General features: G+C 31.7%; 1 protein-coding gene across 1 annotated transcript in view; it reads left to right on the top strand.

The window, feature by feature from the left end:
* Positions 1-1,852: 1,852 nt before the first annotated feature.
* The window catches only part of amon (prohormone processing protease amontillado), a 41,369-nt gene continuing 24,166 nt past the window's right edge, over positions 1,853-19,055 (top strand). The window contains exons 1-2 of the mRNA XM_090112349.1: positions 1,853-2,014; positions 18,315-18,419. Coding sequence (XP_089968475.1) covers positions 1,859-2,014; positions 18,315-18,419 — 261 coding nt within the window. The 5' untranslated portion in view covers positions 1,853-1,858. The remainder of the gene's footprint in view (positions 2,015-18,314; positions 18,420-19,055) is intronic.

Raw genomic sequence — 19,055 nt, forward strand, 5'->3', positions numbered from 1 at the left:
TTCACTAGATGTCTCTTTGAAAACACAACATGTTAATATTAAAAACCTTATAAATACGTCTGAATACATATCCGAATTTGATCTGTACAAAATGGTGCAATAAAAGAAGATTAAAACTGTTTTATAGGTTTAATTCCGTTGTTATGGCACCGTAAAGATTGTTATGTTGAACAGTAATTGAATGGATGTCCTTCGGGTCGCTGCGACAACATTTTGATTTCTGCTATTTCATATTCATCATGTAGGTAGAAATCGAAATATTTAACTGTAATGTTATTCGATAAAGCTGATAGTTTTGGTGTATTATGTTTTTATTTTAATAATAAGTAATGTTTAATAAATGTTATGAGGGTTCGGAAGTCAGATTGATGATAAAGTTGTAACATTAATCTTTTGAAAGTGTTAAGTGGCGTAGCGCCGCGGCCAAGTGACGGGTCGCTGAAAATTCGCCAATTTTACAAGTGTACACTTGTGGGCAACATCTTATTGCGATATATTTGTAGATATGGTTGTATCAAATACGCAATTCCGGAATCCGGCGTTGGGAATGCGCGGGAATGAAGGCGTTATTTTTATTTATGACGAAAGGTTTACTTATGGTACGGGAGCTAGTAACGTTTTAAAAAAAGTCATTTTAGTATAGTTGGGTTTTTCATGTATACTGTTTCTCTTGCTATTTAGGTTAGAGTTCGGGCTGTCTGGCTGGCGGTAGTGGTTGCGTTTATTAGTGCGCACAGGAAAATATCCGTAATTTAAAGTCATTTATTAACGCGTAATTTTTAATCTTTTGCCTTTAGATAGATCCATCAGACATAATTTTATTATTGCAAGACGTTTTTTTCGTTGTTAAATAGGCGCCAAACGCAATTTTTTATTTCAAAATCATTTAAATGTCATCGAAATAAGTGAAATTCCATCTATAAGGAAAAACGTGGTTCTACTGAAATTTCCTTCCTAATTTTAATTAAAAACAAATAGGTTTTAGGTACTTTATGCCTGCGTACAAGTCGTACATCCGCGTATTACATTAACTAAACAAACATTTAGTGTAATAATGTGTACTAATCTCATATTACAGAAGATTAAATTAAGGCTAATTTTAATCATCCAAATGTGCGGCCCACAGGCGGGGGAGTCTATACAATAGTAAGTGTAGAGGCGATATAGGCTTTTATAGGGTAGGTATATTCTTAAAAAATAATTGTAAAATTATGGTAGGATCCCATATTTGTTTACGAAGCCAAAAAAGCCATCTTTTTTGTTTTGTCTATAATTAATTAATTAAACTAAGTAAATAAATAAATATAATTTAATATTATGTAATGAAATATTGTAATTGTTTTTGTGTTCCAATTTATTATTCATCTCTTCACGATAATAAATTCTATTTCAATTCTCAAAACCAATTATTACAGGTTACGGCTTTCAGAGCTTTTTTTGAAGCCTTACCTTTTGTGTGAACGTTTTAATATTTTCCTGCTTGAAACAAGTTATAATGCGTAGGCTTTATGGTTTAAACAACGTAACAGTGCGTATTGTTCCCACATGAGCCATAAATAAACTATGATGATTCAGCCATTCAGAAAACATTGAATAAACTTGAATGAATAATCGGTAGTCGATTAATGTCTCTTCTTATCGTGATACCAAGTATAGGTATCTTGGCGTCTGAGCAAACAAGGTCACAATACACGAGACATGTGGGTTGTTACTTGTTACATTCAAAACAATGCTTATCTATCAGCCCCTTTATAATCTGTGAGAAGGTTTGCCGAGGCGCGTGCGCGGTTCGCGGGTCGATATTTAGTGACGTCAACAGGAGTCCGGCTTCAGTCAGCCGCCGGTGGCCACGGTGATCATGTGGCTGCAATGGATCACCGCAACGGTACTCATAGCGACGGTGTACTCCCGCGAAGTATTCACCAACTCTTTCCTGGTGCGGTTCAAGCGGTCGCTGCGCCACGAGGAGGCGCACGGCATCGCGCTGCAGCACGGCTTCGACAACCTCGGCCCGGTAAGAGCACGTGATCTACGTAAACATAGCGATAGCCTGGCTGTTGTGGCGGATCTCATCGCGATTACGGCGATGAATGATGGACGTCACAGCCAGCGTTATGTTGATTGCTTGTTTAATATGTACCTATTTATATTTTGGAGAGAATTTTTTACGGTGTTACTGTTGATTATTTTTAAGTACACACTGTATAAAAACATGATTTCGTCTACAGGAAACAATCTTTTCATAAATCTAGATAACCGAAGTATAACCTATAAAATGTACGTGTACCTAATAAGAATTGTTAATAAATGTTGGTCTGTAAAAAATTCTTATTTCAGGATTTTACGTCCATTTGGCGGGAGACTCCAACTGAATATCTAGATTTGTATATTAATATAAAAAAGGCTTCTTTATATTTGTGTAATTTCTTAAATTAATATAAAGATCACCAGCTCTTGTGCAGTAAATTTTAGTTACATTGAAAAAAAGTTCTAAACGGCCATAGTTGGTTGATCTGTTTAATAAAAATAAGAGTATAGGAAATTATTTATAAAGGTAGTAGTTACGTGTTAAGATTTTATAAATGACGATTAGAATGAAAATCAAAGTTATTGATTAAACGTATTAAAAGGCCTGACGTTAATATCATTATTCAAAATTCCAAAAAGGGAATCAGTTAAAGATATTTTCTCTTTTTTAATATTATAATAATTAACAATATCAATATAAATCAATAATTATATGGCAGTAAATAATAATATTCAAAGTCTCATAGAGTCTTAAAACATCTACGCTTCACTAATTCATATCCCTCAAACAGATTTATGGACTGTAATTAACGAGACGTCTTATCAGTAATCAGGCCATGTTCCTACCCCTTTCATGTTTCAACCAATTTTAATGAAAAATTAACATTTTGATAAGCTCCCGAGAGCTTTTAGTAAAACTTTGGAGCTGAAAAACGTTTACTGTGATGGCCAGAAGCTACGATAGTTCTTCAATGATATTAAAAAAAGAGCGAGTGTGCCGAGCACACGTGTCAGAAGTGAAACTTCTTTGACAAGATTCAAAGATACCAAAATCGTCGCCTTATTCCATTACGTGTCGGTATTGCCATGACGCGACCTTGAAATTTTACTCTCAACGCGCCTAAAGACACTCACTTCAATAGCTCTAACATTATCTGTGCCGCCTAACATTAAAGTTTGCTTTATTTAGAATCGTACTGACATAAAAAAACGTATTTGAAAAAGGAACACATCTATTTAAATCTTCCTGGTAACACATGACGAAAATTTGTTTCCATTATTAAGCATCTGCTTTACGCCTCTAAACATAGAAATGGTCTAAATTAAACAGATAGCATCAGGTTTTCCAATCCCCTAGTTGGCACATTATAGACGTGTGGACGTTGAACCAACCCGCATGTCTGTTTACCAATGTCACGGTACTCAACGATATTACAAGCTATTTCTAGACATCACTTTAATTAGTGACATAAACTCTTTTGGGAATTGCACGAAGATTTTATTATTGTTTCGCAAACTTTTCGCAAAGGGCTGGTATTGTTCCAATGTTCGAGTATGATAAAATATTATTTTTTCGCAGTTAAACTTTATAATTGTTTTTCTTTATTAGAATAAATAAAAACAATTTTTAATTACTCACATGCAACAAATATTACTATGTTTAATCGATTACGAAAGCGCAATTAAAAAAAAGACTTCCATTTTAACAAATTTAAGTGTTAGTTCTACACTTTAGATATTTTTTCCTATTCTATAGTGGGTAAGCTTTCCATTTTATTCCTACAAGAAATGCCTTCTCTAATATACAGAACATAGGTAAGATATAAAAGGAGACCGAATCGAGACTTAACGACAAAGCGACCCTAAGCTGACCCTGGCGACGCCAAGAGGCGCGTTTTCCTCATATATTATTAAAGAATCGATACTATAAGTGCCAATAACTATTACCCTACGCTGTTATCGTGTACCATGCATTCACCATAACATGTACCTCTATATGATGAAAATAATTCTGACCTAAATCCGTTTCTCTCTGGAGGGTGTAATATGAGAGTGCAAATCAAATTTAACCTAACGCGCATCGCGTGCCGGATTTTGGTTGTTTTGATGTGGAAAGTATTGCTGGTTGTCGATTTGATAACCGTATATGTTTATGGTTTTAAGCTATTGCATAGCTTCTATCGCGGGCCTTGAGCGCGGGGACCGAATCGAGAAATTCCGTAACGAAAAAACCTCACGCTCCCCACTCCGACGGGCTCGGAGGTGTGGCTTGAAGGCATGCTATGCAATAGCTTTACCGCGGCAGTCCCCGAGTGCCACACGTCTTTTTTTTAGTACATCATTGCTTTAGGATGCATTTTATGAACGAAAATGTTTATACACAATTTTTTTTTCAGAAACTTACCTACACTACCGCGCATCTAATCTGTGACCGTTCTTTCAATTTCTATGTAATTTCTGTAATTTAGACTCAATTTAAGATATAAGCATATTAATTCATATGTCGGTGGGATATGTCGCTTTAAAATAATATCATGTGTTATTAAATAACTTATTAATTACAACGAAAAAAATACTATTAAAAAAAAAGGCCCAAGGTACGAAGCTAATTTGTTGCTTTCATCAAATATGCTCTGAAAACATAAAGCTCTATTTTTTGTTACTATAAAATTATTCTTTTTCTGACTTTCCTTGCACTACCTACTACCAGAAGTCACGGCCAGATATAACAGTATTATAGTACCTTGGGAAATAAAACTATAATCCCCGAAGCAGTTGCCTTGGCCTTATCGAATAAGTTAATAACTATGCGAATAAATTGCGATATTAATTGAACTACGGTTATCAGCTACGCGTTAGAAATATTGGCAACAAATAAAAATTCTATAGCTTTGGTCCCTTCTTCAAATTACTGAGTAGGGTCTTTGGCAAAGAGCTTAGTCAGAGTTCTTGAAAATAATGTCGCAAGCACTTTGAAGAATTTTGGCACTGCCGGCAAAGGAAAATTTTATTTTTTGAAAGCCGAAGATTCGAGGAGGTAGCCTAAAGCCTTCTTTTTTTCCATTTATAGTAGCCGCTCGCCATTGAATGACTGAAAATTCTTATAAAACACGTGGCCTGGGATAAAGAATTTTAATCCAATTTCACAAACTTTATCTCTGAAGCTTTCTGTATACTAACTGTAGTACCTACCCGTTCTTGTACTTATCAAGAGATATGTTTATTCGATTGTGATTAGTAAGCGCTTCGGCGTACATTCTTATTTTAGAGTTATTTTCTATTGTAAAATACCAATAGGTAATTTAGTTTGTAAAAAAAATAGTTTATATAAAAATTAAGCGTAGTATGTATGTACTTAGTTTATATCTAATTAACAAATGTTATGGATAAGTGTCTTTTTTTCTCTTTTTTGTTCGCTTTTCTCCAAAAGAAAAAAGCTAAGTAATTAATTTACAATTATAACAATTTAATTATATTGTTTGTTCAACTACACATGAACAGTAGCTATTGTTCTTCATCAATATTAGGTACATATATCCTACGTTATTATAGCGAAATCTCATATCCCACTCATCTTTTGTATCCTATTAGGTAAGTAATCAATATTCAATAAATTATTTGCTATTCAGTAAATAATTTAATCAAAGGTTGTGTTGATTACATGAATATGGCAAAATGAATACGTTACATATTATAAGCATTATAATCCCCGAATATCTCCAAAGAAATGGAACAAATAGGTCGAATTAGACTCTCATTGAAAGTGAATGTTCGTGAATAGCTTAATTTGCGGTATTCATGATACCTATGTCATATATCTGGAAAAGGTATTTCTTAAAAATGGTTCGAATTTAGAGTTCAATTAACGTCATCTCGATATAAATATTGAAAAAATATTGAAACATCGTAATAAATAATTACTACATTATGTTTATTAAACCATAACTATGATAAAATTATGTTTTAAATACATAACTACCATACCTAAATAATAAAAGAGAGTAAAAACAATGTTTTTATTAATGATTCCTTTTGATACTTTTGTTATCGGTTCAATGAGATTATTTTTATACGAATCTGTGTTTAGAACTTAACACATTATATTCATCTGCACACTTATTATGATTAGTACCAATTTATATCACTAGTTGCATCGTTTACCAATTCATATGCTTATTTAAATTATTATTTAAACATATTATCTGTTCGTGAAAGATCCTTGATGCACAGACAGTATAAAAATATTTGCCAAGCTTCTAGCTCTGCGATGTACGTGTTTACAATATACAATTGCGTAGTTAAAAGGAAAAGTTAGCTAGTTAAGTTAATACTAAAGTTAAACATGATCATGACTTACATCTTCAACGGTAATACAAGTTTATAAAACTTTCCTTCAATTTAAATGCATTTCAACTAGATGCCAAACTCTCAACAGCTTTTCTGAAGACGTCTGCAAACTCCTAAGATGTAAAACTTTTAATTAATTAATTACCGCTATAGTTGTAGTTAATTGAAATATAATAGCTTGGAGTCTATTAAGGGAACTACTAAATGTTTATTAGTGGTTTAATAAAGCTTAATTTGGTAGGTTAATTGTATTATACTGGAAACTGTTCTCGTCGAATACTAATTCAAATGTAATTTATTAGAGTAGCTAGACATAAAAAACACAATAACAAAAATTTAATCTATTTCAGCAAAAACGTTCTTTTCTCTGGAGAAATAATAAATACCCTTCCACAAATATATTTTTAAGCTAAACAATATATTTTGCGCCTGTGAAAATATTTATTCCGCGCGAGTCCGCTGTCGACTACAAAATTATGCAAATGGGTCCCTTTTCAAAAGTGAATGGTTAACTGTAAATACATTTGGAGAGTTGTTTGTTCAATACGTAAATGGACATATTAGAAATAGTATTCGTACTTAAATATTCACTGAATGAAATGTTGCCGATTTCTATTAAATATGTTGTCGCTAAATCGAGCGTGCGATGTTTGTGTTACGCTTTATCTCAGTATTTAGGTATTTTTCAGAATATTTTCTTCTTACTTTTTGTCAACGTTCTGGGATGTATTTCCATTTGATTATACATTGGAGAACTTGAACTTATTATAGTTATATTTAAATTTGGGTTTTAAATTTTACAGACATATTTATGTAATAAAGGTATCATACAATATATTTATTAATATGCATAATAATATTGTACTCATTATTCAGGACTTTAACTGTTAAAATTTAAATAATAAAATATCACCATTCACTTGTTGTAATAAGCCTAGAGGCCAGAGAGCTACGCCGTAGACGGCAATTAAAGCTCCCTCGTAGATACCTAGAATAATAAATAAAGGATGCTTTTAATGCTTTGTCTCAAGTTCTTAAACCTATTATAAAGCTCTATTTTTTTTACTATAAAATAATAGTTTCTCCTTGCATTGACTACCAGAAGTCACGGCCAGATATAACAGTATTATAGTACCTTGGGAAATAAAACTATAATCCCTCTGTCTGTCGTCGTTTAAACTGTCGTTTAAATCAAGAAATTTTAACGACAATTTATTAATTTGGCTTTAATATAAAATTGTAAACGAAATCGACATGAAATCGACAGCTTAAAAGCTCTTATAAACAAAACACGTAACTAAAGTAACATATACGTCTCGAATCATAATATAAATATATTTATTTAATAAACATTCAAAAAACGTATTGTAAAATGTATGTATGTAATTTATCCTCTTACGTATAATAGATCACACAACAAAGCATATTTATCTTCCCCATCTATTTTAAGTAAAGCGTTTATAAATAAGATTGTTATTTTCGTAACATCATCAAACCTACGTGTGTTTGAGAGTCATCCGTCTAGACACCTTGAATCTATTAGAAACCTATCGGAACGTATAGAGTGAGCTCGTGGGAAGGGATTTCTTAACGCCCTCCTCATGTGACGTACCTCATGAATATTTACCAACCCGTGAGACGTGAAACAGTGACCTTTGCCGTATTTATATGAATTATTAAAATATACTCTATATTTAATCACGTTCCAAATTGCGCGCCGCACGAAATTAAAGTTCGTGACACGTTGCATGATCTTATGAAATATGTTTTAAACATAAATTAGTATGTAGTTGCTTTTAGGTGTTTTGGGTATGCTTTTAATGAAATTATAGATTGAAGCTTGTATTTTTGATAGCGTTGTTTGTTGATAAAGAACGTTTTATAAACTGTACTTCGTCTTCAATTAGAATAATTTGCGCTTCAATTTAAGTCAAAAAAATTTTTGTTTCGTCTAAGTATTTATATTTATTCTTCATAAAAATTGGTGTACATTTTTAACCAAAGCTGACCTTTCCCTTGTTTTGAGAAATTACCTTGTAATTACATCCAGTGGCGACGTGGACGTCTAATTTTACTTGAATTTTACTGACAAGAGAGATTCTGTCAGTTTACAGAGGCAATTTGAAAATGTTTTAGCGCGGTAAATAATTTATGCGTGACATTTTCCGGCCAAGATAAAAGAAATGGAATAAAGTTACTCACTCCTAACTGAATTTGTACTGAAATTGGATATCTATGTACGTTTTATATCCTTCTTAGCTTAAAGGGTATATTTAAAGTTATTGTTATCGCAATGTGTTCCTATAACCTTCTATTAGGGCTTCCAAGAAAAATGGGTGTTTCGTAATGAATTTCTTAGCAAAGGTTTTTTTTTGGTTTCGTTTATATTTTGCTGTTAAAATTACTTTAATCAGGTAACCAAATGTTTTATCAGAATTGAGTATTACAAAATGTGGTTGAAAGTTAAGTATATTAAAGGAATAACTGTTTATAAATACACTAAAAATAAATCTAAACTATCTAAATTAAGTACATACTCATCTTAGCTAGAGAAGCGAATATTGACTACATATTATTATTACACACGTAATCAAAAACAGAACCAAAAGGGATTTAAACCGGCATTGATGGAAATTACAAAATTTGCGGTTCACAATAACCGATGTTTATATTCGCTATGCAAATGTTACCCTCTGCAAACAAGTTAATCCTGGGCGTGTGGATGATAACGTTACGCACTTTGTACATAATGTAGGAGGATTGAGGTCACAGACTCAAACTTTTTAAATTAATACAGATCTGTTGAATTCCTAAATGTTATTTACATGACCCTTTGGAACAATGCTAATGATACGAGGCTTCGGCGCTCTCCCTCATTGTACTATTTTACGAGTCGAGTTTACATATCATGTTTACATCGATAATTTTAACGTAAGCATTCATACAAATAAGGAATAATAGGTGACCAAAAAAGACCCTTGTGGTACTCCTGCATTATGGTTTTGTTTAAACAGCATAATACATTATGTGCGAATGATAATCTGGTCCAGTCCAGAAAACCGCAGTTGTTGAACGTGATTCTGCAACCAATAGCGAGATTACATTTTGATTGCATCCTGCGTCACGTACTGTGGTCAACCTAACGTTTTCAGCTGTTCTGCTCGTTACTGAAATAATATTTTATACGATATCTTAACGAAATTTAATAAATTTAACACAGAATCTTATAATGAATTCTTGGTAGTGATAATTTAGATAATAGATAGATACATACCAATCAAATACTAAAAATAAAATTAGAAAAAATAAACGTTTTTAAGCAAAGGATAAAATTGGATTTAGTTTTATTTTTTAAATCATAATACGGTACCTTACCTTACTTTCTGATTCTTTTATATTGAATAATATTTTATTGAAGCCATTTACAACGTGTTCAGTATCTCGATTGAAACATAATATTCACTGCCACGCTTTCTCGCTTCAATAGAAATCGTTTGATAAAATCATCCTATTTTCATTTCATTGTTCTACGTCAACGATATCAGTGTAGTTAGAAGCCACGTCCGCGTCGCTTAATCGAGCCATAGTATATTATCACAGAAAATAATATAATACTATATCTACTAGTTATATATCATCTGTGGTTGAGCTTATAAAATTTTATGGGTCATTACGATCGTATAACAGTAGAAATTAATACGTACGTTATACGAAGCTATCTGTATTGTTTATTTAAAAATTATGAGCACGGTAGGATAATGGGAAAATAACCGTAATTACAATAATTTTATAAAAGTTACTAGTGGTCCGCCCCGGCTTCGCCCGTGGTACCTACATGTTTAAACTATCCTATCTCTCAAGTTGGATCGAACTGCACATAGAAGAGAAGGAAACCGCTGATTTGTTTGATTCTATAAATAATTAGATATTTAATCATTCTCAAAAACTATAGCAAGACAGACATCTAATCCCTATCTTATCGAGGTACGAAAAACGTTTTTCCCGCTTGCACTCGTCCTTCTGAGTCTGCTTAAGCATTACATAGAAAAATACTATAAAGTATGTATAATCTCATACAATGTCATGCTCTTGCAGCTTCAAGTTTATACACAGCTCTCAAATCCAAACAACACGGCCACAGACACTCGATAAACCTCTTATAGGCTTAATAGTGTCAGTAAGTGCTTGCGTTGACTTTCTCGATATAATGGTTGGTTTTCATAGATGTTAATGGAATGTATTGTGTGAAATCTGAATGGAAAAAGTTGAATGAAGAAAACATGCAAACTGGACGTGTATAAAGTACTTTATCTGATTATTATTATTGGAATTTATTATTGGATAATTTATTATTGGAATTCCTTTAAGGGTATAGTTTTCTTTTATTGTTATACGTGGTGTTTCTTTTTCTCTTGTGCAGAATAATAAAAAATATTTTTTTTTATAATTATTACATATCATACTACCTAGTTGGTTTTTTTTAACTACATATTAGATACTTTAAAGTCACTTCAAATTCTGTTGTCGTGATAAAAATTAGCATAAGTACCTACCTATAATCTACATTCTTCTCAAGTGTTCGATCTTATGCAAATTTATACATGCGCATTCAGTATTTTACTCGATAATAAAGAACATACAACGCAGTGTTTATATTATATCGTAAAATTATTTGAACAAGTTAAAGTCACAAAATTATACGATCATCTTTAATAACCAATGTTAAAATATTGTTCTGGAAAATGGTAAAAGAAAATATTAGCACAAGACTATAACATATTGTTTTGTGCCATATTAGAAATAACCAAATATTTATTTTTCAAGTTATTTGTACATATACATAAATCAATAAGAGTATCATATTTTTTAAACAAACTTCTTGCAGCGTTGATTTTAGTATTTTTTGAAATAAAAAGCATTTCATTTTGTTTGGACTGTGTTAAATATACAACAGTGTAGCTTTGCGGAATAACTAAGCAGAATGGTTGTTTAGCCAGCTTGTTTAGATTATTTAGCAGATATTCTCAGAGCAAATACTGGCTCATGTTGATAACGTCAGATGCTCTAACTGCCTCAAAGGAATCTAATTTTAAAAGCATTTTCCGCTTCTTCATAAGATCAGTATCATATTGCTTATTTCCCTTTGTTATGTGCTTTTAGATAACAATGATAAAGATTTTAATTAAATATACAAATATTGAAGTAAATAACTATAATACAATATACGAATTACGAATGTATATGTTGTATGTTCTGAAGCATTATTTAATAGTAATTGTTTATATCTTATATATAAAAATGAATCGCAAAATGTGTTGGTAAGCGCATAACTCGAGAACGGCTGAACCGATTTCGATAATTCTTTTTTTATTATATTCCTTGAAGTACGAGGATGGTTCTTACGTAGAGAAAACGTAAACATGTACCACGGGCGAAGCCGGGGCGGACCGCTAGTTGAATAATAAATATTTAAATAGCGAATAAATAGTTTAATTACTAATCCAATTGCCGCCAAAAGCGGTGCTTAAGTATAATATAATTTATCATTAAATGGCGACTATAAAATAGAATTTATTACTGGGCGAACTCTGAATGATTTAAAGCCTTATGCTAATAATAAATTAAATCTTTCAGAGCCTTCACTAATATTTTGAAACATTAACTTTTGACGAGGGTATATGTATTATTAAAGAGCAAATGTTCAATGAGCATGAAGGACCTCGTAAAGCTGAAGGTCGCACTCAATGTGTATTTCTATTAAAATTATATCTATATTGAATTTATATTGAACTTCATTAATATTCAATTTGTTGCTTTTAATGGGCCTACTCTAAATTACGGTTCGGCTTTTAGGCCGAAGTAAAGTTCAAGTTAAAAATGTTTGTATTTATTCAATATTTAGTAAATTATTTAGTTATTTCTTATGAATTTTCTGTTTGAATCATACTTATTTGAATCTTTACTGTCAGATCTGAATGTAGTCAACGTAGACACAAAAAATACACAAAAATTATGTGACCCTTTCCTATATTCTATTCTTACATAATATATAAATTTATTATATTATGTAAATAGGTAATTCTGAGATAAATATTAGACTTAGTATTATCTAACAATAAGTATTATTTAACTCGTGTTAGTACTAAACTTCTCGTAGACGCAAAAGTCGTTATCAAAAAGTACTGAGAAAGTTCGTAACATGTTCTAATGTTATAGCAATGACAGTGAATACCTAACTCATGCGAAATACGAGCTTTCTCCCAAATAAGAATAGACTTTGCGATAAAAAATATGAATTATTAAAAATTTTATTAGATGGAGTACAATTTTAATCAAAAATATTTACTAAGTACCGGTATCTAAAAGTATTGTGTAAATTTGTTAGTTTTAAATTATTTGATACCGGCCGTTCTATTTATAACGCTTCCAAAAATAAGGGTGCTAAAACATGTTAAAACTGAATAGATATACTAGTGAACTATCCACAAATACATTTCATATACACCCAATGTATATGCTACGCTAAAACATTCCATCAATGGCTGTTAACTGCCATTTCATCATACACAGCAAAGTTTCCGCATGTGAAGCCATAATTAGTTTATAATTAATGTGCTCCCTAAAATACAAGAGAGCATAGTTTATCGTGACGTAATCGCCCCGGGTATAATTAATCGTATTTACGGGACATTAATTATGTTAAGCTCGCCGTGGCATCTTGAGCATTCCTTCATTTATTATCTCAGCCTAATGAAGCGTCTCCAGTTACTTAATTGTGTACAGAATCACGGCCGATGGTTCTTGGAATAGCAAATTAGAGGCACGATCTTGACCGTTATGACTTTTTATTATGAGCGAGGAAAATAATAGCGCTGATTCGAGGATGTCACATAGAATGTACTCTATGAGGTAGTGGTGTAATGTTTATTACACAGAAGTAGTTTAAATAAGTTAGGAATAAATGTTTTCACGTACCCAACGAACAATACGAATCAAAAGAATAAATCTTATTTCATCTGAACTTTGATCGAGTCACAATTTTCTTATTTTATACAACACATAGGAACATAGCACACAGAAATAAAGAACTTGTGACATTAAACGCATTACTCTAGTACTACTCATAGTATCTAAACTTGAGTCTTGAGATAAAATAATACCTAAAAGTAGTTAGCCAAAAGTAATAACAGTCACCGTGATTATAATAATAAATCTTATGCATAGATTCTATTCATTAATTCTGGTTCTTATAAACAGAAAAGTCTAATCACAATTTAACTTTTTATGGCAGTTCTTAGAAGTTTAATTTAATCCTGTTAAATATTTCAAGCATGATGTCGCTTGTCAAATTCTTTTATCCACGCAAAATTATCAACAAATATTCTGAATCATATTTCAGCCACGCTTAGTTTGAAGCTTCTTCTTGAACTTGATATAGCTGAAAAAGAAAAATGTATAAAAGATATCTTGCTTGTTTGTAATTTTTATAAATTTTGGTAAATTTTAGTGTACAAGAACGTAATTTATTTTCAAACTAGCTCTGCCGCGTAGCACATTATATTTTTTTCCGTTTTGACAACATTTTCATTTGCTGCTCCGTTCCTATTGGTCATCGAGTAATGTTATTATATTATAGTCTATATAAATTCAACTTTACACAAACAATATTGAGTTAATCGTTTGTCCGAATCCAAGGAAGCTACGAACTGAAAGCAAGTTACAAAGTTGCAAGATGCAACAATACAATGTGCATTTTACGGGGCAGTTAAATTTATCTTAACTAATTGATTGTAATGCGCAAGAATAAAATAAAATTGCATTGTGTGCAGTACTTCAAAGTATTGACTGTAGCAATTTATTAAATAGCTCTATTATTATTTTATTATTTTTAAGGTGAAATTATTAATGTAAAAGTAAGAAGGTATATTATATTTTCAAACAAAATGCATTTTTATTTACTTCTGTACTCGAGAATGGAAAAGTTGGAAATTACCTCCACAAAGAACGTTCTTTGTGCACTTTCAAGTTTAAAAACAAGTTCTTGCAACTGAAAGGCGGAATTCATAACTATGAATAAGTAAACGCAAGTTGTTACTTTTTATTTTTATGCAGATACCGTCTACGGTCTTCTTAACTCTTTCATGTATTTAATGTAATTAATAGTTTCTGCTTATTGCTTTTCAATCTTGTAATTTTTTGTACTAAAATATGTATTATGTACCTACATTAAACTGATGGTTTACATTTAAATCTCGGCTGATAATTGGAATTCTGCCGGACTGCTGACATACTCTATAGTTGTATAGTGTATACCCATCGTTCTTGATACTTGAATCAAACATTATGTGCTTTATATGAGCAATCGAAGTTGAAACTATAAATTCGAAGAACATTTTAAATAAGAATCAGTTTACGTTAAAAATAAAGATTGTAACTGAAGTTAATACAAGTAAAGAATAAATATCCAATCCAATATTTTACTTTATTAACCAAACAATTGTGTGTTTTTTGTTTGGATATTTTAATTGACGCTTGGAAACTAATTTGAAAGTCAAGTCGTTTTATTAAAAGGTAAATACATAAAAGCTTAAAGTGTAATATGGGGTCGGATTACATAACTTTTGTTTCATGATATTATTTCTTATTCAGATGTAATAATAATAAAAAAAAGGAAATAGATGAGTATAACCAAATAAGCGCTATCGTAATTAATTAACTAATAACACATTACTGTATTTTTAGAGGACAGCTTTGATATCACAAGCGCATTTAAGAAACAGAATAATTTTGATGTTCATTGCTCGTAAACGTAATAGCCACTTTACTGCCCAGTAATAAACTTCGTTTTCATTCGTGCCTAGTCTTAAGTGAGGCTCAGTATACTGCGGCAATAAATCCAAGCAAATTGCTGAAGAATATGGGAGTTTTTATACGCTGTTTAAAGGGAAACGTTTCCCGCCAACGCATTGCATTTTACATGCTTTCAAAGTACGATAAATTTTAATTTATCTCCTGCACATAAAGATAATATTGACAACTGTAAAATAGACATATCTATATATATAAAACTCAAACGTGACTGATATAGTGATCTATCAACGCACAGCCCAAACCACTGGACGTATCGGGCTGAAATTTGGCATGCAGGTAGATGTTAGGACGTAGGCATCTGCTAAGAAAGGATTTTCCGAAATTCTTGCGGGAACGGGGAAAAACGGGGATGCACGTACAAAGTTGTGGGCGGAAGCTAGTTATGTATAAAGTAAAGTCTAAAAAGTAAGAAATCATCTCTTTATAAAAATCTTATGAAATATTAACATTTACTTTCATCACGGTATTTCTTATGTACATAAAGATGTTTTAATATAAAAGGTTTTTTAAGCCTTAGGGTTGACCTTTGCCATATTTCTTATAACATCGTAATCTATAATGGGCGAAATATTAGTCCTAAATGTCACAGCTAGCAATGTGTCCATGATTTAAGTTGCTACGCCGGATATTCGTAGATGTGCGCGTAGACCCATGCTACGAGACGTAGCAAAGCTAGCATAATTGAATGAGCAAATATTTTAAACGTTGTTATCAAAATATAACTGATACCCGTAGATCTTAACACTTTTGAGTTAATAATGTATTAAAAAATATGAAAGAGATGACTTAGAACTATAAGGTCGCCATTTGTACAAAATACTTTAATAAGATATTGATTCGATAACACCGATTGTACAATGAAGAATAAATATTATATATTTTTTCTTTATTTACATTGCTGCACATTATTTACTACACATTTTACCTGTAATCTGCACACAAGATCATTTTACTCAAAGAGAACTTGCATATATCGTATGATAAAAGCGCTTTGTAACAAGTGGAAACAAGTATACATTGTATCAATGCTATCAAATATCTATTGTTCCACGTGTATGTAGTTGGCACAGATTTATTGCTATAAATTGTTATTTATGCATACAGTAAAGCTATTTGTTGTATTTATTGAAAAAAAGTCAACATCTTTAATTACCTATTTTTTTGTATGTTCTTAAGTATACTTTCATGTGATATAAAGTTATTGACTTTGTATTACGTTTAAGTGCCAGGAGATAACACTGTAAAGATAAATTTTCAGAATCAAGACATTTTAAAAAATAAATTTTATTAAATTGTATGTCAAGATATCAAAATCGTCGCCGTCCTCCATGACGTGACGCTATTTCCATGATGCGAGTTTGAAAATTTACTCTCAACGCGCCTAAAGAAGTTTCACTTCAAAAACCTATTTATCTAACGTCTAAAATATATTACAAACTGATAACAACGTTAAGAAGAACAAATTCATATTTCTTTATCGTTGTATTCAGCGTCTTTGTTGTACATTTGTAGAGGAAAATATGGGAGATGTTCTTTGCCGAGAATTTAGCAAATATCGAGGGATTATTGTATTGTTGGAGGCCTAGTAAGATATCGGAATGATAGGAATCTTGTGTGTATAGAAATGTTAGTACGCACATTGTAATAAATGTTTAAGCTTATACGAATACGCATTTTCCATATGAGGTTATTAATATTAAAAATGTTATTTTCAACATATTATGCACTAGCTGTGCCCCGCGGTTTTACCAGCAGTGCTCCGCTCCTGTTGGCCTTCCTCGATATATGGGCTTTCTAACACGGAAATAATTTATTATCAGACCAGTAGTTCCTGAGATTAGCGCGTTCAAACAAACAAACTCTTCATCTTTATAATATTATATATTATTAGTATAGATTTAATATTAGATTTAATTCTATTTTGAAAAATGTCAAGCATAAATCGAGTCGAGTGTTGAATATAATTTCTCGCTTAGAGTTATGAATATGCATAGAAAATATAAGAACGAATAAATTAAAAACTCTTTAATTTCTTATCGCAATATATGAACATTCAAAATGTTCATTATATAAAATATTCTTATATACTAAACACAAAAGAGACGTTGCAAAAATTCTTGGCTGTTTTTTAATTAAATGCAGTATTGAAAATTTCTTATTTATGACCTAACGTTCAAGAAAAGATATCAGAAGCCAAGCAAAAATATTCATTTCAGACTATATAATACCTACCTATTTTATATAGAATTGTGGTGTACGGTAAATTAATTCTAAGCTCAGAAATTAATTTCGTTTAACAGTTTTGACTAGCAAATTATACACAAACTGCTCCCACATACGGTTTGTAATGCAATTTGATAGTCCAACAACAAACCGAGCTGTTTCAACTGTACTGTGATTTCAATATTGTTCAGGAACTCTAGTGAAAACCCGAGCTAATATATTCTATAGATATATGTATGCATTGGATTTGCTCTAGCATTTTAACTCTCCAAAACTTTGGATAACTTTTTTTACGATGGAAATACCAAGACTTTCATTCCTAACATACTACCAGTATGTTAGGAATGAAAGTCTTGGTATTTAAAAAAGTTATCCAAAGTTTTGGAGAGTTAAAATGCTTACGGAAAATAACAAATTAAATTATTTCTATAAAAATGAGTTCCGTGCATTTAAATATCATTTTCGTATTTTAAGTATTCATGAATTCAAGCGCACATGCCATATAAACATTAACATGAAGAACAAGAAGCATTTACAAATCATTAGTTGGCATGTTCGGTCCTGCCAATCTAAAACTGCACTTAGGCTAACCCTAAAAAGTATATTAGTAGATTTATTAATGATCTGCCGTACCTATATAATAAACTTATAAGAGACCTGTATTTCCACAGTAGAAACCGACTAGGATACTAACTGTGTCTACTCCGTTCCTTCATATTATTGTGTAATATTTATTTTTCTTGTGAAAGCTCATGCGGTGGCGAATGCTCGCTAGCGGGTAACCCACAAGTTCGATTGCCCGTTTTTTTATAAAAAAAAGTGTTTGACAATTGAATTTGTTGCAGGTTCTCAGTTCCAACACAGAATGGCATTTCGCGCACCGTGGGCTGCCACACGCCCGCCCGCGCCGCTCCATACTGCATACACGACTTTTGAAACGACACCCTTTGGTAAGCAACATTATATTTTACTGAAAGTATGTATCACTATATTGTATTATATTCATTATGAAAAAGTAGTATGATATTTACTTTGTAGTAAGTATTTCTAAGAATATACGTACTCTTGACTGATGTAAGACTTCTCCAAACTGTTTTTTTTGTATCCTACCTATAGGATATCTTGAACGAAACGAAATATAATTTTGACCTATAACCATTACCAGTATATTTTAAACGAAATTAAAGCACAGAGAGAAGATCAGATTAATTGTGATGTAATAATATTATAATAATTAATAAGTAATCCATCACATCTAATTAGCAATTCAACAAACAAACTAAAGTATAGAATATACAGGGTGTTCCACTGTTGGTATACTAAGCGCGAAGGGACTTGTAGTTTTGCATACACTGAATACGTAAAAAATAAAATTACGTCAAAATTTTTTTGCTGATTTTTTCCTGAAAATCCATGCTTTCTTCTCTAGCGTCGCGCAGCCTAATGTGCCGCCATTTTGTCTATGAAAGCATAATCTTAAACGATAGCTGCTGCTGGTGGCAAAGTTGCGCGGGCTGCTTGTTATGGGCAGTTACTGTACACATAGAGTTTTAAGAATTCATCTAATTGAAAAAAAATGCGTCTGG

The sequence above is a fragment of the Colias eurytheme genome, chromosome 18, assembly GCF_061535395.1.
Source record: "Colias eurytheme isolate Ceu_HAF_F1 chromosome 18, ilColEury1 Martin Lab GWU primary, whole genome shotgun sequence".
Classification (NCBI taxonomy): domain Eukaryota; kingdom Metazoa; phylum Arthropoda; class Insecta; order Lepidoptera; family Pieridae; genus Colias; species Colias eurytheme.